General features: G+C 36.2%; 1 protein-coding gene across 1 annotated transcript in view; it reads right to left on the bottom strand.

Moving 5' to 3' along the window:
- Window positions 1–1,090: 1,090 nt before the first annotated feature.
- LOC129760879 (protein yellow-like) overlaps window positions 1,091–21,679 on the bottom strand; it is an 85,291-nt gene continuing 64,702 nt past the window's right edge. Inside the window, exons 2-3 of the mRNA XM_055758560.1 lie at window positions 17,597–18,652; window positions 1,091–2,498 (exon numbers count right to left, since the gene is read on the bottom strand). Of these exons, the coding sequence (XP_055614535.1) occupies window positions 1,438–2,498; window positions 17,597–18,113 (1,578 nt within the window). The 5' untranslated portion in view covers window positions 18,114–18,652 and the 3' untranslated portion in view covers window positions 1,091–1,437. The remainder of the gene's footprint in view (window positions 2,499–17,596; window positions 18,653–21,679) is intronic.

Here is a 21,679-nt window from a genome sequence, read left to right as displayed (position 1 = left end):
ATACCGTTTAAGGGAACATCCAGAGGTTAGATATTTATTACAGCTATATCCAGATGCTCCGAGGAAAAGGGCCCTGTTGTGAAAACGCTAGAAAATTTCTCAGCAAAAAAAATTGCATATTTCGGGATCGGTGATTGCTGTGAAGCCCTTCAAGAACCTTTGGGGACGGAAGCCCGAATTCTTACCGCTGATTTTTGACGTACTTCCAGAAAGATCTCGGGTTGGTCTTGAAATTACGCTGTAGCCGGTGGAGAGAGTTCTGGTAGCAACGTCCAAGAACTAAAAAAATCGCTCACTCCTCGGAACGCACATGCAAACGCATCACCATCCGCTCGCTTTTCGGCTGTGCACAATACTATCACGAATAGCAACACACACAATTCTACGACAGCGGTTTCTATGTTGCTTGTATTACAAAAAAAAATCATAAGGAAGTCTGAGCAAAGGGATCACGAATCCCTCGTATTCGCCTCATGAGAATTATGGTTCCAATCTGTAGACGTCTTTTTAGGGAAGTTTTGTTATGTCAGGTTGAAAGAAATAAGTTGATAAGTGACCAAGGGAGCTCGTGGGTTGGAAGGTAAGTTACGTTTCGGAACATGGCGGTCAATTATGTAACTCAGTACGTTTAAAAAAGTCGTAGCGGCAGCATTGCGTTAAGAAAGATCAAGTTCGTTCTTCCATTAGATGGGATCTAGGACGAAGGAGATAGCTTCGTAGTTGAAGTTTTTGAAGTCCTGGTATAAAGAAGCAGCTTCCTCTATGGGGGCGTTAATTTTAGTGACATCAAGTGAGACAACTAAAGCTTGATAATGGGAAACTACTTTGACGAGAGGAGTGAAAGCTAAATCTAAATCTATAGTTGGATTACAGAATCCTTCGTTTATGAAGCAGAGGTCAAGCATACGGCCGTTCTCAAAGCTGTTGATCTGGCTCAAATATTCCAGGGAGATGTTGGAAGTAGCAGGAAAATAGGAGCGCATAGGATCTGGAAACAAAAAGGCACCGTGGGAAAGGCACCACTTTAAGCCAGGCATGTTGAAATCACCAATTTGTTTTCGGAAATAATGAAAACTGCCACAGAACACACTTTAAAGCTGATTTATTTTATTTTTTTAATGTTTTAAGTCTGAATGATGAACTTAACTCGAAACAAATTACTGACGAATGTAATGCCACCGTATGACCAGTTTTGAACTGAAGAAAAGTAAAACTTACTAAACATAAGAAACAATGCAAGTTTTCGAATGGTACCGATTCGCAAACTCCTAAAATCTATTTACACTTGTATACATCATCGTTAGAGTCCTATTTACACACTTCATGGGAATTTTCTTTTTGATGGGACGATAGTGTCTTACACTTTTAGTTAAGATACTGCACGGTAACTGAAATCAGGAATGAAGGTCTGATACCTCTTTTTAGGATTACAACCATCTAACATGCCAAAAGTTTAGCGACCAAAGCCAAAACAGCCATCGAAAAAACGCTTGCACTCATTTGAGCTGCCCCACTTCGTTTGCTGCTGAAGACTCCTGCCGTTTCCAATCTGCTAGAAATAGGAGTCGTCGACGAGATTCCGTAATTAAGTAAACTGTTGTCGACTTCACCGTCGTATCGATACTTCAGGTCGTTGTTGAACACGTTGTCCGGGGTGTCAACGTAGCTCAAAGCTCCCGTTTTGGCGCGTAGAATTCGGAAATTGACCTCGTTAGAATTCAGTTTTCCGGCTACGAAGTTGTGCAATCGATTGACAACTACGTAAAGGTATCCTTCATGGTCGAATCCCCTTCCATCAACCCATTGAATGTGGGTCTTGTCCTTTGCCACTACGATTTGGTTTTTAGGAGTAAAAGGTAGGTAAGAGTCCCACCGTGCGATGGCATGTTCCCCCAGAAGGCCGTAGTACAGCTCACCTTGATTGTCCATGATCATTCCATCAGTTTGGGACATTTTTCGACCATAGTCAGTGACAGACTCCAGGATGTCTCGAGGACTTGCCTTCGCAACAAACTCCGGATCACGGAGCAGCGAAGCCGGAAGTGAGTACAGATGGTAGCTGGATAGAGGACTGTAGTAAACATTTCGTTCGTAGTTTTGGTTAGCCAGCAGCGGATCAACATGAGGGTCGATGTCGTTCTGAATGTGAGGATTGTAGAAAGGTCCCAAAGCGATTCCGTCAATGTGAATCGAGAAGTTCAGCTCAGTTCCATTGATTCCGAATCGAACAGCGTTCTGAGCGGCTCTCATTGAGTTGTTTTCCCGAACTTTCCAGGATCGGTTCAGCCGACGGGAGTAGACGACAATGCCAGGGTCACCTCCACTGTTATCGGTGATGTAAGCGAAACCTCCAAAAGCGTCATCTACGACAATTTTGTTCAGATAGTTCATGCCAGCCGGGACGACATCTTCGGGGAATTCGTAACGCCAGACGACGGTTCCGTTACGCTTCAAGTCCAGCAGCAGCAGTTTAGGTGGGCATGTTACGTGATTGGTTCCTGAAAAAAGAAAATAATACGCAAAATTATTTATAAAAAAGAAGATTTAGTTAAAACTGAAATTGATTAAATCTTATCGTGATTTTGGAGTTTTGAAACGAATTTCAACAAGTCAGTTTGAATAGAAAAGGAACAAATATAGGTAAATTACATTCAGCAGTCTCAACTAAAGGATAAGTCCAAACCGTATTTCCAGAGCAGAATTTATCATAAGAAAGAATGTTTTAAATTGAGAGAATGATTTTTTTTTTGTAAAATTTTCGTATTATTTTATCGATAAAACTTGAAAATTGTAAATAAAAAATCCAGAAAGGTTTTTCAACCAACTTAATAATAAACCAAAATCAAAATTTTAGCCATGATTGTTAAGCTGATCTTGGCTTTAAACTTCTTTAAAGTTTTGAATTTTGAAATAGTTCTTTGAGTCATAAATCAGATTGTTAATAGTTACACTTCGAAATTATTTTACAAAATTATATTAATTTCATGACTTTGTTTTCCATCCTTAAAAATAACTTTATAACTTTATGTTAAAATGGAGCAGTTTAACAGAAATCCATAAGGAATTTTGAGGGATTTTTTATTGTAACGGATTTGTACATTATTTTTCGACAAACAAACATAGGATTGTCTCACTTGGATCGGTTTCAATGAATCTGACATAAGCTACAATTGGGCTTGGGGCTTGCTAAAAAGAATTAAGCTTGCTTTTTACTCTTTCACAATTTTTTTTTAAGAATGACAGCTGATCGGGGTGAAATTAGAATGAACGCTTTTGCTTTCTCTGTTTAACACATGAAAAATCGTGTGTTAAATTATTGAAAAATATAATTTTTATGGAATATTATATGTTTCAGTAAGCAAAATGATATATATTTGAACCCGAAACCGTCCTAGAATATCAATATGAGATTATTGGAAGATTGGTGGCTTGAAACATTTCTCAGGTACACCCAAATAAAAAAAATCTACTCAGGCCCTTAGGTAATGAATGAAATCTATAATTTTTCATCAGATTTTTTTATAGATGCTACCAGAAAGCCCCGACAAAAAATCTAAAGGAATTTAACTGATTAATTTAAACTCATGGCTTCAAAGCGCTGTATTTCGCTTGTTTTTCAACCGTACAAATTATACAGTTTGTACAAAGTTTTCTGTTTTGCAAACCTTGGAACATAATTCATAAATGAAACTCAGAAAATATTCAGCTACAATAATTTATTTTCATGTTATTCAAGTTCGAAGAATCAGCAATCCATTGCTTGATATTTAAAAAACCATATTCAAATTCATAGATCAAAACTTTGCTGTAAATACGCGCCGCTGTTTATTAAACATTCGCCTGTAGAGAATTTTTCTATTTTGTTTGAATTCCTGACCGAACACAAATTAGCTTCAAACAGCCGTTCGAGCCAAAAGTTGTTATCAGAATGTCGTTGAATTCAAGATTCCTTATTATCTTGAGACTATGGTCCAGAAAGAGATTTGTTTCTCTCTTTCGTTCAAATACTGAAAGTATCTATACATCTTGATACTAAATAGGTCTGTTAAGATACTCAATCTATTAACTAATGCTCACAAATCAAATAGATTTGCATTATATTTTATTTCGTCCCAATATTAAACTACGAATACATATTTTTGGTGTCACATTTTTTTAAATGAAGTCGGTAATATCTCCAAAATTCATCGAATGGCTGGCTCTCCGAATCTTCTTGGTCCAATTTGGTCCAAAATATATAATTTTGCCACAAAAAAGCGCTAAAAAGAACTCAAGACTGGAAATCACTACGGTTTCCTATTTTCTTTCCTTTAAACTGAAAACGTTGGATGTAACTCACATAGCTCCACCGGATCATCCAGTTCTAAGCCGAAAAGATATCGAGAATTGTTTACCTCACTCTGGTTATCCGGATCTTCAGAAGCCATATCGTCCCCGGATTTTCCGGGGCAAGTCTCGAGATCTACTGAGAATTTGCGTTCAATTTTTGTTTTCAGAATCTTTAGCATACGAGCGCATGGCCGTGATAAAACATACCAATAAAAAACCCATCTATGCGAGTTCAGTATGATTTTTTATGCACAAAATCATGGTTTAGGTTCTCCACTATCGATGTGTCAGAAAAATATTTTCTTATTCATATTTCTCTGCTTGGTGACACCTTATTCAAAGTGTGTTAAAATTTAGATCTAAATGAATAAAAACCGAAGTTCTGAAATGTTTACGACATAGACGTATTTTAAGGAAAAAATCATACTTTCCATGGCCAATCGTAGCATTTATAACAAATTGGTGATATTTTGAAGGCTTAAAATGCTACAGATTCTTCAAAACACGAGTGGCGCGTATTAGCCACATGGGGCGATATATGAACTTTTCCCCTATAAGCAACAATTTTCCTAGAGCGATGAATAAATTCTAAGGACTAGTGTGCTCGAGACGTGGAGCGATTCTTGATGAATACCGTCAAACGGGGCATAATGCAACAGCGGAGTTAGATGCAACATTTATATAACACCGCACTGAATCAATTTTTAATTTCATGTATTGTAATAAAGTTATCTTTTAATAATTACAAAATGAGGATGACATAATTTCTCGCATCTTAAGCTTTTTTAAAAGTTTTTTTTTATTTTTATTTAAAACTAGCTGATCCCGTACGAACTTCGTTTCACTTTAAATCATTGGTACGTCAAAATGAGTTTAGAAAATGAATTCGAAACATTCTTTCGACAATTTTGGGGGAAAAATTTAACAGTGTTTAAAGTCGCTACTATTACTATTACTTGAAATTCAAATTAAACGGTTGATTGGCTTTTAATTAAAATTTATGTGAGAGTGTTTTCTTCTCGATCGATTGCAAAATCTAGACATTATGGCAGAAACATGTACTATTTTTTTTATGTGCACGACTCTTTTGTCGTGTTTCACACTTAAATTGGTATCAATTAACTGCCTCCAACAAAATTATTGCACAAAACACTGAACTTTCAATGAAACCCTCTTTTTCTGTCCCATGGCCCGAAATTCGATAATTGAAACCAATTTTACGTTCCTCAAAACTCCCTTGTGCCATTTTCTTTTCAAATTATTTGTAAAATAACGTCAGGAACTTGCAAACAGTGAACAGTGAATATAGACGCCCCTTTCGCCGACCCTTGACACGGAACATGCTACCTGAAGTCAATTGCTCATAGTTTATAACCCTCATCTGAACATTTTCATCTCAATCCGATACATGATCACGACAATATCGCGAAAACAGTGAGCAACTAACATGGACGGCTTTTTTCACCACGATTCAAAACTTGACACCTGAAATCAATTATCTTTTCTGTTAAACTACCATGTGTCAATTTTCATTACAATTCTCTGCTCAATCAAGAGAATATCGTAAAAACAGTGAACAGATAATAACTCCTTTTGCCGACCCCTGAGGTAATATTTGAAACCTGAAAGCAAAAGAGCGTCCCTTAAAACTCCTATGCGGAAATTTTCATCTCAATCCAATGTAGAATAACGCCAATATCGCAAAAACATTAATCAGTGGATATGGACGACCCCTTTGGCCGACCCCTGACCCTAAATTTGATAACTTTAATTGACTGCTCGTCTTTCAAAACACTCGTGTGCAAATTTTCATCACAATCCGACGGAAAATAACGTCAATAACGCGAAAACAATATTTGTCTTGTATGGACGACCCCCTTCGGAAGGGGTCATCCAAAAATCTATAACATTTTTCATCATTCCTGGTCCTAATGAGCATCCATGCCAAATTTCAGATCTCTAGCTCTTAAGACGGCTGAGTCTATAGAGGACAAACAAACATACAGAAATTGCTTTTTATATATATATAGATTTTAAAAATCGAGCAACACACGTACAAATTTTTACATTTTTCGATGCTGTAAAAAACTTTACGCAGTATGACGGATTGGCTTGATAATATTACCTTCAAACTTTTCACTGGTTTCCTCATGCTATACCAACACTGTTGATGCAAAAATATTTTTCGAATAATCACTCAATTTTTTTAAATAAATATTCTTATAATTCAGATAGGTGTCTGGGGTAAAATGCAACAAAATGCAAACTTAAGAAACACCTTGTAAATCAAGTTTCTATGTGCTGAAATATGAATGTTTTGCATCACGCGTTTGCAAACATTGAAATTTCTTCTATACAAACATTTATTTTTATGAAATGAATTTGCGGCTTTATCGGTGAGGGTTAAAGAGTTGAAATGAAAGACGGATAGAAGATCAGAAGAAAATTCTAAGGTGGTGAAAAGAGCGAAGAGCATTTGAAATAGAAGCTTGACCACATACTAAATTCTTTGTCCCACACCAATTTATTTTTATGATTTCAGCCCGTAGAATTTTTCATAGTATTATTCAACCCCTAAATGTATGCAGCATCTTCATTTTCAGAAAAAATGTGAAAATTAGTTTTACAGGCCAAAAAATTACTGCAATTGTTGTTTTCATGCGTAATGATCTTTAAGGCATCGCAAATATATTTAAAACTATAAATTTTCAAACGTGTTCATAAGATTTTTCATTAAAAACAAAATTTTTTGCAAGTTACCCCATTTTCTGAGGAGGGTGAAAATCGCATGTTTTTAGAAAACTAAAAATAATTAAAGAATCAAATAATTTTCTAACTACGCCAATCTGATGTCCCTCCATCTTAAAAACTTGTTATGCATAAGGGGTAGGATTAACTGTGAAAATCAGTTTTTTAGAAGCCATTGAAATTGAAAATTGTTGCTTGTTGCCCCAGTTGACGGTATTTGATAGAGAAGAGTTTAACTCATATAACAACTTTGACTGTGTGATATACGCGATCTTCTGAAATGCTGCTCAATGTTCATTGTATTAAAAACTTAGTTTTCAAAATCTTTGGAAAGTTCGAATTTATTGAATGAGAGTTTTCTAGAAAACAAGAGCTGATAAGAAAAAAAAACTAATCGTATTGGAATCAGCACTTCCATATTAGTGAAATTAAGCTCTGAAAGTCTTCGCACCACGGAAAACTTTAAATTTTGTTGCTTTGTGTTATCTGTAATTTCCATCACTTCTTTTAAGCATTTTTTCCGTTTGTTTTTGGTTATTTTAAACCATTGGTTTCTTAAGTGGTCTCCACAGTGATTTGAGCGTTGTGAGCTTTCAAGCGGACTCTACCTTTAATTTTGGGGAGTTTGGAAGGCCAAAGGAAAAAAGATCATATCTCGCGTGAGCTTTCATTACGTCGTATGAAACATAATGTAAAAAAAAACAGTTTCATTGCAAAAAAATACATAAAAATGAAATAAAGGAGTCGAAACTTTTTTTAATTTAGAATATTTGTAGTCTGGACAACATATTCTATGTTTGAAATTCAAATTTTAAAGTTGTTTTGATAGCTATGCAGCAGTTTACTGTGAATTTTTAAGATGTTTCATACGAAGTAATGAAAGCTCACGCTAGATAACAAACTTTAAAAAGTATTCGAACCACTTTCACATCATTATCAAAATTATATTTAAAAAGTTACTTCAACTATTCATAAACATAAACATCCATCAAAATTTTAAAACATTTGTTTACAATTCAAAAACTTGAAACTCTCGTACGTAAGTTTTTAAAATTTGTTATTTCGTTTGCCTAAATTCAATAGCAAAAGCTATAGTATTTGTAACGTGCTCCTACAAAATTAAAAGAATGTACAGTGGGGTAACATATGGCCAGATTTCAAACAGAACCGGTTTAGTTTTGGTAGATCTCTTAGAAGGACGACTTATTTTTATATAAATTTGTATTTTTTCGATCGAATTTTTTTTTTCATAAATCATAATCAAAAGCATATTCATCTTGTTTATGGATGACTTTCCCGATACACATATCAAATCAAAATTGAATATGGTGAAAAATTCCACTGAAATTTAAGTAAATAATCTTTTTTAAAGCCGAGAGCTTAGGAACGGTACAATTTTGTTTCAATTCACATTAAACACCTACAATTTTTTTCAGGAAGACTGGTAAACTTAAAAACTTTGGAAATGGGCGGTAATTTGACATTTATGGAATTAATTATGATGGTTTTAAATCGCTTGAAAGAATTCGTAGAAAAAATGCATGAAACAAAATTTCTTATTAAGATGAATCTGTACTTTAAGCAGGCATATGCAGAAATTTTAAATTTTTATAGCGCATTCTGATTGTGCATTGATATAAATAAACAAACTAGAATAAAGTTTGATTAGTGTAATTGCAGGATTCTTTCATCAGGTATCAGTATAAGGTTGGCTTTAAAGCGACACGTATCTCCTTATATTTGGAAACATTGTGTCTAGCCTTTTTTTTTTTTTTTGATAAATTTCATCATTTACCTGCAGAGGTGCAAAGAGATCCCATCATGAAACATGCAGTGCCGATTCTAACAGCCCGACGTCAGCTCCGAAAAAATCATCTTGCAAAGTTGCAGACTGATTCTATTTCCCTTACGTGCAGAGCGTCGAACGTGTCTGCAAGTAAAAGTCGCGATGACTGCACGTTACGAAAATTTCAAACTTGCAAGCCCGAAGATAAAATCCCTTGAGCCGAACAGAAAGAATCATTTCCGAAGATAGCTACAGTCTGCAAGTTGCTTGCATGCAGCGCGATGATGCGATGTACGTTTGCAAATTTGCAAGTTGCAACTTACAAGTTACAGGACGGTGGACTCGTTCTTGTGCGGTTGGATTCGTTCCACTAACCTAGGACCGACCGAACCGAATCCATGGAGAAAGAAAGTGATAGGCCGAAGAGCCACAGCCACCGACCATCAATTCAGTTGACGTTCAGCCATCGAAGCGTGCGTGTGTAGCGTATGTACATGGCTGTCTGCAAAACACTCGGCGCGCCGCCGTACTACAGAAGTAAGGACATGTTGGAGTTGTTGTTGTTGTTGGTGCCTTCGTGCTCGTTTCGTTTCCTTCTAAGACGGATTCGAAAGGAAGTGGTGCCCAAATTTTATTTGAGTTTTCAATGATCATTCTAGGGTGTTTAAGATAAATCATCAAAGCAAATAAAAACTAGTTTGTTTTGATTATAACTTTGTCATCTTACAAGTTATTTATGAAAACAAAAGTGTTAATAAAAGCTTATCTTAAAAATGTTGGAAAATCATCTTTATTGTTCTATAACACAGCTGCGGCCCGAAAAATTCAATCCATTCTCCATGGATAGGATCACTTGATAAAATAGAATCACATATTAAAGATTCACCCAAGTAACCATTAAGCCGCAAAAAGTGACTTTTATTAGGCATTATAGTACATTATAGGATATGCCCAACAAAACCAACTACCTTTGTACTCCACTTAAGGGCTGATCCAAAGCCGGTTTTGGCCTGCAATTCGGCTTCTATACGGCCTGGCCTCAATTGTCAAAATATTTTTCAGTGGGTACAATCGGTTGAACCCACTGAATGAAAATTAAAAAAAAAGAAAAATTTTGTTTTTGTTTTGTCTTTTTCCTCCCAAAGCTATTTGTTTCCCATCTCCATCAATCCTTTTTATCTGATGTTGGTTTTTTTTGCCGAATGGAACACGACTGAAGAATCGAACCTTTGAACGTTCAAGCTTGACGGTTCTTGGCTTTGCATTTACCTGTGCCTCTGCTTGATGGACCATCTCATCCATGCATCAGTTGAACAGAATTTGGCATATTTAAACATAACACACCCGAGAGTTACATCCAATGCCCCAATCCAATGAATCATTCATCACAACGGAGACAAAAATATATTTTCCGGATACTCAAAAATAAAGTGATAAAACAGTTGACTTTTTAATCTTTCATTTATTTCTACAATTTTGAATAGTTTTTCGGCACTTGTTTCTTTTTTTTTCAATTTTCAATCATTTTTTTTTATTTCATAACTTTTTTCACTAATTTCTTAAATAAGAAAATCCTCACTTGCACCTGAAAATGTATTCCATCAAAGCAAATACCGATATTCGTTTGGGGCACTTTTTCGTTCGCTCTGCTTCTCCATGGTCGACCGGGTTCAGGTTCTTAAGAACGGTGCGGATTCCCTTCGGACGCAGATCCAATGGCTCGTACTCGATGTCCTTGAAGATTTCCGTCGATTCCTGCATTTCAGTTAATCGAGAATTGAGCTGGTTCTTTTCCTCAGCTCAATTTCAAACCAAACCAATCGATCGCCGCGCCGGTAAAATCATCTTCTGCTCCGCAAAAAGCCAAACGAATGGAGACTTTGATTTTTTTTATTTTAGTATTACCCAACGTTGTTTACTTTTATTGAAAATGACTTAGCGGCTTGTGAAGGCAAGATAATTCATTGACTGAGCTTATACAGGGCTCATTTGACTTTTGAATGTCACGGGGCTAATTGGCATCAGTAAAACTTTTTGACAGCCAATTAGCACTGAAATGCTGTTACACTGTCCTTATGCGGCTTATAACAGTGCTTAATGGTTTGTTGGGCAGTATTGAGAGCAGGGTTGCCAACATTCACAAATTCAAGGAGCTTGAAAAGAAAAATCAAAGAAAATCAGGTTAACATAAAATGATCGAGCTGAGTGCCTTTTTTGGTCACCGTTGTAAAATAAAATGGAGTTGATACACATTACCGTTCATAGTTCTATTAAATAAGCTAAGTGCTCACTGTCACTTCAACCTTTAAACGCGATGTTATTTGATTTCATGCCATTAATTCATATTTCGTATCAAAGCGTTTTTTTAATGTGATTCAGCGTTTTTCAAATATGTGATTCAGCAGTTGTTTGAAAATCTACTTTTTTGGACTTGTTTTATTTAAATTTTGATATTTGAGATACTTATCAAAGCCTTTTGCAAAAATTCTTCATAGTAGTTCTCGCGAAGTTAAACTTAAAAGTGGCAGATTTCAAAAGTTCGTTACGAAAGATACGCAAACAGTTTTAAAAACTTGAATAAAAAATTCCGATTTGTATGAAAATGTTCATTCATGTTAATCCTTTAGTCAATTTATTTTGATAAAAAGTACATAAGTTGCTGACTTTGAAACATAAATCAATAATTTATTCAGTTTCCATACTTCTTATTTTGAAGATTATGCAATTGACTGATTGATGGGCGAAAGCGTGATATGTTTAACCGTGAAACGTCCAGCTTTTTATAAGCAGTTTCGTAATATCTGAGATAAATAGCAACCGTTGAGTAAGATTTTTAAAATTTAAGTTTCTACGAAGACTGCAAGTAATTTTGGCTTTGAAGTAAAAGAAATTTTTTCTTCCTTCTGTTGAGACGAAATTCTGATGAAATTTTATACCAAAATGAATTATAGATATTTTTCAAAGTATAACTTAAACCGCTTTACAGTCTTCAGCAAAGAAGTAAAAAATAATATATAGACAGTAATTGATTTATCATAGCACTGATTTTTAAAAGCCTTATCAGTAATACTGGATGCGATAGACAAAATCTGACCAAAAATTCGAGTTCAGGACGCGAAATTAATTAAAAACAAGTTATAAAACTTTGACAGAAGATTCGAATCAAACAGTGTGTGAAGTTTTTGAGTTCAAGGTTGGAATGACGACGAGCAAGCACTGAATTTCTATTGAGTTTTGTACCGATCTGTAAAAACTTTCTGTAAAAACTGTAGATAACTTGGTAAAGATGACGTGATTCTTATACATGTCTAAGCAAATGAAATTGAATTCTAAAATTGAAATTCACACAATTTAATCTGTGATCCTACTAATCAAGTGATCCTGCCTTTGGAGAATCGATTGAATTTTTCGGAACGAAACTTTAAAGAATTTTAAGGCAGCTCTGTTATAAAACAATATAGATGATTTTCCAACAGAGTTTGGATCAGTTTTAATTAACAACTTTGTGTTTATAAATAACTTGTAAAATGACAAAGTTATAATCAAAACAAATTTGCTTGTATTTGCTTTGATGATTTATATCAATCACCCTGGTATGATAATTGAAAATTCAAATAAAATTTGGGCACCACTTCCTTTCGAATCCGTCTTAGAAGAAAACGAAACGAACACGAAGGCACCAACAACAACAACTTCAACATGTCCTTGCTCTTGTCGTACGGCATGCCGCTTCGCTGGCTGAACGGCAACTGAATGGATAGTCGACGGCACCTCGGCCTATCATTTTCTTACACCATGCCATGGATTCGGTTCGGTTTTAGGTTGGGTTGGGGTGGATCAAATCGAACCGCACAAGAACGGGTCTACGGTTCTGTCTGTAACTTGCAAGTTTGCAAACGTACATCGCATCATCGCGCTGCATGCAAGCAACTTGCAGACTGTAGCTATCTTCGGAAATGATTCTTTCTGTTCGGCTCAAGGGATTTTATCTTCGGGCTTGCAAGTTTGCAACTGTTCCTAACTTCGGAGAATCGTTTGTAATTTTCGGAACGTGCAGTCAAAGGATTTTACCGCGCGGTTGGCTTTTACTTGCAGACACGTTCGACGTTCTGCACATAAGGGAGAAAGAATCAGTCTGCAACTTTGCAAGACGATTCTTTCGTGGCTGACGTCGGTCTGTTAGAATCGGCTAAAAGTCGTGCGCTGCATGCTACATGTAGGGATCTCTTTGCACCTCTGTTTACCTGTTACGATGGGAAAAAAATTATTTTAAATTTTTACCCCCGATGCAATAGTATGAATAACATGAAGAAACCCAAGAGTCCCAACTACAACAAATGTAGGTATCTGGTTTGTTCGAAATATAAAAATAATAAAAAAATATATATATATATAGGTGTATGTATTTTTTAATTATTATTATAGAATGCACATATAGGCTAAGACTTTATTTCGAGAAAAAAAAATAATAAGATAACATTATGTTGACCGTTTTTCCAATACAAATATATAAATTGTTGAAAGCAAGTAGAAAATTTTCGATTTCTGTTCCTTCAATTGCATTACAGATTTTTCATCCATGGAAAATATTACCAAGTACCGATTATTAGGCTTACGAGTAATTTTATGCACTTTCCAGAAACGGATATCCAAGGAGCTGTTTTGCCTTGCAATGGTTCGGAGGAAGACCTTCTCACCTTCTTTTTCCAACTGTGGGCAACCCGGTACAGTAGTCCTGGCTTTTCTTAACGGTGGAACCGGCGAGAATGGGAGCACGACCAGGTCAGGAATTTTTCCACTTTTCTTCAACTCAGTTAGAGTGTATCTATTTAAGCCATGTTAGGCTCTGCATTTCTGCCGCATGGTACCATCCAATTCCCGAAAGGTAACCAGATCCATAAAATCTGGGCTGGAATTCAGATGCAGGAATAATCTGAATCGATTTCACAAGCTCCGAAGATACTTTATCGAAGTACCTTTGATCGATAGCAGCTCCATCCATGCGCTTAATCGTCAGTTTCAACTCTGTTGAATCAGACATACGCGCTTTCTTGTCAGTATTGGCGGCTGGTGACTTGGCGGGACGTTTTGCTGTATCGCTGGAAGGACTCGCAAGAAGATCATCTTCACTTATGATGTCCATATTAGGCTCAGCTAGAGACATTATCTCAAGTTGAAAATTTCAAAAACTTTAAGATAAGGAAGTACACGCTTTCTCGAGCAAGATCACGGAACTAATGAGCACATTATAAGTTGCTACATTTGAGCCTTCGAATTAATTGTTTTCCTTCAACAATAATCACAGAATAGAAGCAGTCAATATTATTTGAATAGTTCATCGACCTTTGTGGTATAAGCAGTATATCATAAAGGTTGATGAACTTTTCAAATAATATGATAAAAGACTCGCACATACGTGTGTCATGTGAATACTATAGGAGATCACGATTTTTAGACACATTTTTCAAAATGGTGCATATTCACAAAATAAAACAATATATGTAAAAACCTTCATAAAAAAAAGATAGTATGCAAAAAACCGCGTTTCATTCTAAATTTAACTATCCAATAAATGCGTCATTATGACTTTTAGAAAAAGTTATTTATTTTTACAATTGCACGAATAAGGCAGAAGACCAAAACAGACGAAGAACACTTATTTGGATACACTTACCTCGGATTGAAGTATTTGTAGCTCACAGCTAAATCTCACGAAGAGAGAAACTTATTAAGATGAATCTGTACTTTAAGCAGGCATATGCAGAAATTTTAAATTTTTATAGCGCATTCTGATTGTGCATTGATATAAATAAACAAACTAGAATAAAGTCTGATTAGTGTAATTGCAGGATTCTTTCATACATGCATATGGTTTATCAAAAAATCTGAACAACTCAAAAGAATTTCAAATAATAATAGAAATTCTGAACGAATATATTGTAAGACTGTCTAAACAAATTATGATGGTTTAATTCATGAACATTGTGCTTTAGCTCAAGAACTGTGGAATTATGAAACCATTCATTGATGTAGCTTTTATATTGAAATGTTTCATAAAAAAATCAATAACCTTGCCTTGGTCATTCTTCAGTTTTTAAATTAATTTTACTAACAACCATGATCTCATAACCATAGAGGCAGAAGTGCCAAAATGTCACATTCGAGAAAACTTATTTCAGAGCTTCTGTACAGATTTTTCAATTATTTTGCGGAAAAAATCTTATACTGTCACAGAGATCGGCATATTGTCAAAGAGCTTTGTTTCAAATGACAAAATTAACAGAAAAAACTGTCCATTTGAAAGCTTGTGTAATGTTCACTGTGATATAAAATAATTAGAAACTTAATAATGGATTCCAAGCTATATAAAGATAAACAATTAATAATGGTCGGGAATTCCCGGGAGTTAAATTATGATTCCCGGAAAACGGGAATACCCGAAATTTTCACATTTCCGGTCGGAAAATCCCAAGTTCAAAAAAAAAATTACATTTTTTTTTACTTTCTGCCCTTTAATTTTAGGTTTTAGCTTATTCTCTTTGATTAAATCGATGCAAAAATGTATCTGTACCATCAGTTATGGTTAAGCTTCCAATGTTATTCGTTTATCTCTGAAATTGCCGGAATTCAATTTTTTTTTATTATTATTGACATTTATTCATCTGACATTTTTTGTCTTCATGAGTTCAATTATTGGAATCTATGTTAATTTTAAGATTCGTATATTCTGCTAAACTTTGAACAGAATTTAAATTCAGATTTAAAACTTCATAAACATAAGTTTGAATTCATGACTTCTTTTTTTATATCCGAAATCGCAGTAATGAGTTAGTTGACTTTTATTGCAAATTTAACTTTAAATGAATTTGATTACCAAGATTTAAGATATGCCTTGTATTTTAAATTCAAACTGATTGATTTCTAGTTTAAGAATATGTTCGAGAAATGGTAATTTTTATTTAGTTTTAACTGGACCTGTTATTTTTACTTTTGGAAATTTTTATTTTGAATGTTTTTACCCCTTTTGCGGATTTTTTAAACTCAATGAATTTTTAAGTCAGTATCTAGACACCAGCTGTTTTTTATGAACCTCCTATATTCTCTCTACAAATTGATTAAAAATTTATATCAACCAAACCGGAAGTTGATGAAGTATTTTTCCACCAAATGATAAAGTAAAAACACTACTCCGTGCATTTAACAATTCAGTTTTGAAAATGAGAAATTCGAACCGATTTCTGTAAAGATAACCTTTTGAAATCATTTTGATTTTCATTTCTCCTATTATTGCAATATTGATTATACAGGACCCGTTCGATTTTGGCAACATTATTGCTTAACCGTTTGTTTTTGGCAACATTCCAAATAACGGGTTCTATTTTTTTATTTAAATAAATCAAAATAATTTTAAATATTATATTCGCTTTTAATTTATGATATTGGCTAAATTATATAAGTTAAAAGCAGTCAAAAATTGCATTTCATTGCTTTAAATTAATATGATTGCATAGCTTAAAATTAAAAGTGACAAAAAAAACCGCTAGATTTTGGCAACATTCGATTTTGGCAACAAAAAATCTACGAACGTGTCGCCAAAAACCAACGGGGTCTGAATTTTGATGGTTTTTTAGTTTTGTCTTACAACAAAATGAAAAAAACTTAGTGTTTTAACAATTCCATTCAGCATTTTATTATTCAAAAATTATTTTTTTTGGAAGGGGGGTGCTGAGCTCGGAAATACGACAAAAAAGGGCGCGTTAGTGAAAAATGTTTGAAAACCACTTATCTATACCATGAAAAATATAGAGGAAGCCACCCAACATTCAACACCCCCAATACTGGGTGTTGAATGTTAATCAGAAATTATTCACGTAAATTCAGTCTGTTAAGCCTAAGTCATTTTTTTTCTATCCTAGATCTGGATAAAGTTTTTTTCGATAAAAAAATCTGCACAAGAAAGAAAAATAGAGACTTTTAGAAGAGAGGAAATAAAACTATGATAATGCCAAAATCTGTAAGATAATGTTAAGATTTTGATTGTAAAGCTTCGAGTCCTTATCGGCTTGGAATTAAGAAAAACGACTATTTTAAAATAGCCGATCGAAATTTAAATTCAAGAAATTAAAAGGGAATTGTGTAGGATGGACTTTTAAGGTGTCTTCATAAGCAAATATTTAAAAATTTAAGAGTTTTCCCATGTTTATTAGGGGCAAGGTTGCCGAAAAAAATTCTGTTTTTTTTGAGAAATATAATTCTGACTTTCTGTGAATTTACCCAAAATTGTGTGATGAATTTCTGTTACTAATCATCATACTTTTCTTATTCAAAGTAAGAAATCTAAATTTGATACTTTCCAAAAATAATAATTTCGGAAATCCATTCAAAATTTAAAAATTCTGTAATATCTGTGAAAATTTCAAAATTCTGTGTTCTGTGACACAGAATCTGGGATGAAAATTTGCTTAAATTCTGTGAAACTACAGATTTTTCTGTGATTTTGGCAACCTTGATTTGAGGTCCGCGAAGACATTTTCATCGCAAGAAGTACCTAAGAAAGTTAACAAGTCGTAAAATATCATAAAAAATTAAATCGACACTGTAGTTGATGAACGTTGACCCTATATTTGAAAAAAAAAACCTTGCTCTATCCCGGTAGTTTTATAACCCAGACAGCAAGAGAATGTGTTAGGATCCACTTCTACCAGACCATCTCAACCAATAAACATGTCTCACCTCTGTGCAGTGTTTCCGTTCGGCCTGAATCCACCACCCACATGATGCCAAACTTGTCGATGGCGATGCCCTGAACGAACTGCAGCGCCGAACAGTTGCCCCGTTTGTTCATCTGCCACGATGGGAACGGTTCGATTTCCGGATCCGTTCGACCGTTGTTGTCCGGGCGCACAAAGTAACCGAGGGTCGCCGGAACTCCGGCCAACATCCGGGGAATCGTAACGTACAGCCGGTTGGCGTACGGTTTGCAGTCGGAAATTATGACATTCCGGGGCACATATTCACCCCGGTACAGGGCCTGAGCTCGTTCGTCTTCACTGGCGTAGGCAAAGTCCATCATGTTCCACTCGTAGACAACCCGGAATTGGCGGTCCGATTGAGTTGTGGGACTCGATGGCGTCGGTGGCCCCAGGACCGGAGCTTGTTCCGTCGACGTCGCCTCTTGGGTAGAAAGTTCTCGGACGCACAGGAAAATCATCACCGCAGCCAAGCAATTCCTCTGGCCTCTGGCCGCCATTTTGGTTCTATTAATTACGCCTCAGCACAATCGCGCAGTCACACTCCAAAAGACGACACTGTTCTACTAAATTGACACCGACCGACAGTAAGTCACACTTGGCTCAACATTCACAGCTCTCGGCAATTAACATATCGTGACCGGCTAATAATCAGATCTTGTCACAGCGATATCTAGTATCTAGATATATTCTTATATTTCTCACTTCTCAAGTACACTCCGAAATGCGATTCACACTTCCACTCAGCCCTACCCTGACCTGTGTCTGATCTGTTCTGATAGGAACAAGCTCAAGATTACTTATGATTATTATGATACCGATATACGATTCGAGATTCTAACAAACTTCCTCCCCACTCCGGTAGAACCCAAAAAAAGTTGAGAAACAAAAACACAATACGACACCGATGGGGAGTGTGTTTTGGAAAGCTCTTCACCCACTTTGAGATGAAGATACCGATGATGATGATGATGATGATGATTCGTTCGTTCAAGTGACTCGTTCTCTGGGCTCAGCTTCAATTATCACTCCGGTTTATCTGGAAATAGAACAACAACAAAAATCGAGAATGAGAAGAAGTCTCTAGGTATAAAAGATGATATCAGTTGCATGGATCAGGTCCGGTGAACATCACAAGCATCAGTGGGTGTTAATTGAATTATTGCGAATTTATTAGTGGTTTTAAGTTCTGTTGATGGTTCTGGCTCCCTAGGTTGTGTGGTAGGAATAATTGTTTGAAGACAGTTGGGTGCATTCTGGATCCATTTCAGAGTTGTTTAAAGCTTACACTTCAATGAGGCGCTTTGCATTGAGCTCTTTAACAGGAAAATCACGATTTCGATTACACGTGCCCTGGAAGATTTGATAGTATCATGTTGGTTTCACGTGAACTCAATAACACCCACGAGTATTTGAATCATTTTTTTTTTTATTTTCTTATTTTACCAAAAAAAAATATTAGGATGTAAACTCAGTTGCAGCTTAAAAATTCAACTCAAGAACTCTTAAGTAGTTTAAACACACATGGTTGAAACTTACGATTAGGCTATTCGCATTTTTATGATCGCTGATGGAACTAGTAATCACTAGTTTCGAGAGTAGGACCTCACTGAAGTAGTGAATAAAGAATTAATTCTGTTCCACCACTGAAACCTGCGCGTTAATTTATTCAATTTCAACTAAAATAAATTCTGTCTTAAGTTTTTGCGATGCCTTTCAGGGATACAATGTAACCGGAGGCGGTTAGGTTGGGGGAGTTTTTAAAAGGGGTAGGTAAGTGGCCGATTTATGCGCCACTCCCCAGAGGGAGATCTTCCACCTGTTTTGCTTTGCCCGGCTATGAGACCTATCCGCAGGGCGGGTATAGTCCTTAGTTTTAACCCAAATAAGATTAAGCCCCCAACTGTCCCTGGGATCCTCAACAGTTGATCGATGCCAACCGAATGTTCGGTGGAAAATTTAACAGAATTTGAGAAAAATGAATGCTCGGTTGGCTAAGAGAGAAACTCTGGAAAATAACGCAAAATTATCATAGGTCAACCTCTTCTGACCGGGATACCCTAGATTGCTTTGGAGGAAGGAACGGAGGTTGGAAACATCGGAGCCAACCCAACTCAAAAAAGAAAAATACGCCCGATAAAATGTGAATTCCCTTCCTCTGAAATTTCCAGTAAAACTAAATTTTATCGGTAGAAAAACGAAAAGAGTTTTGTATTCAAAAAATAATTTCCATTGTACAAAGTTTATTACAATCTTGTATTCGGGATTCAACTCTTTCTTGCTAGCTAGCTTCTATTTTTTACTCTGCACCCTTGGTGCGGCCTACTCTGCAGATTTTCCCCCAAATTAACTTCTGAGCTACCTAATTTTACAATCTATTTTTAGCTGGAACTCAGGTGCGGTAAAGTAGTGCGTGTTCTAATCGAAAAACGGCTCAGTAGTTTGCTGGCCGGCCATGGACTTGACGGCTAATAACGACAACCGTCTTAAAAAAAGCAACTCAGTGCAGAAAAAAATGATTGGACTAGATCCAAGAGTCGAACTCAAGTCATTGGATCGTAAAGCGCCAACGCTGACGACTAGGCTGTCAGGTGGCGGCGAAAATAGACGTTTATGGACCAATCAAACTACATCACATGCGCATGGATAAATGTTTCATAAGATGAGTACTCACTCTTAGAGATTCATGGGGCTGGTTTTAATTACCCATCGAATCTTCCGTTGCTGTGCTGCTGTCGCTACTGCTGCTGCTGCTGTTCATAGCACGGTTACAACCGCCAGTGGATTCACCAGCGTGCTTCACCGGATGTCGACGTCGTTGTTGAGGTCTGGTTGATGCCGTCGGCGTCCCGATGAAAATCGTAGTCGTCGAGCCGAAAACTGAAGCCGTCTTGCGTATGCCGCTCAGGGGTAACGGTTGCTATTCCGCCTGAACGTACCACCGTTGTTGTAGGGGTGGAGCTTCGGCTGGCGTGTTTTGTCACGAGTCGGTGATATGCAGTACCGGAAGTGTGATCTGAATCTGCTTTTTGGGATAAGAGTTAGAACACGCTTCGCACTAATATCTTTCCGCATAATTTACCCAAGGATTTTCTGAATCGCACTATCAAGAAAACTCCTATGATTCTGAAGCACTTTATTGGCGAATGCTTCACTTTACTACGGGGGAAAACGACAAAATTAATTCTACTAAAAACCCAAAGGGTAGAAAATTCACATTATAAGCTCTACCTTTAATAAGAGCACACGATTCGCGGATTATAATACCCGGTCCTGCCTCTACCACAAACTAGGACAAAATGGACGAGTCAAGGTATCAATTCCTCAAAAGAAGATAGCGAGTCCATACATTTCTTCAAAACCGAAATTCGTGCCGACTCTCGAAGTCACGACTTTCTCCGAAAAAACATTTCTTTTCAAAACTCAAATTTTCGGTTGCCCATCCCGAGGCGTCGAACGAAAATTGAGAATCGAAGTTCGGCTGAGATATTAACCTTAAAAGAATAAAAAGAAGAACGTCTTCCCTCTCTTTGGATCAGATTCATACACGGACAAAGCATCCCAAACGGTCATCGCCCTCTAAAGGTGTTGCATATATCAATTTTCGAAAACCCCAAATTTAGAAGATAGCCGCCCGCGCTAGGCAACAGAACTCATTCAATATTGCGGCGGCTAAAATGACTAAGCGAGGACACAGTCTCTTGCGGAAAAGCTTTTCAGAAGACGGCGGCAAATTTGAGTACTGGTCGGCTGGAAATGTTTGTGAGTGATGATACGGTGGGCTCTCTCTTCTAAATCTCTCGATAAAAAAATGTCTTCGTTCATGGAGTTTTAATAAAAGCTAACGCTAAATTGAATTAAGAAATAAATGAAATTTCTTAATTTTGCTACCTGTTACATCATTCCCTACTAATTTTTCGAAAATTTGATTGAATTAAACGAAGTTTACATTCAATCAAATTTTCGAAGGTCGCATTGAAAACCATTAAGAAAAACCTTTATTCTGGGGTCATATGTTGTCATCATCAATCTAAAAGATCGACTCTTCCTCTGTTTACAAGATGCA

Source organism: Uranotaenia lowii, unplaced genomic scaffold, assembly GCF_029784155.1.
Source record: "Uranotaenia lowii strain MFRU-FL unplaced genomic scaffold, ASM2978415v1 HiC_scaffold_8, whole genome shotgun sequence".
NCBI classification, from domain to species: Eukaryota; Metazoa; Arthropoda; class Insecta; order Diptera; family Culicidae; genus Uranotaenia; species Uranotaenia lowii.
The sequence above is the reverse complement of the archived record's forward strand: the minus strand, read 5'-3'. Positions and strand labels throughout refer to the sequence as shown.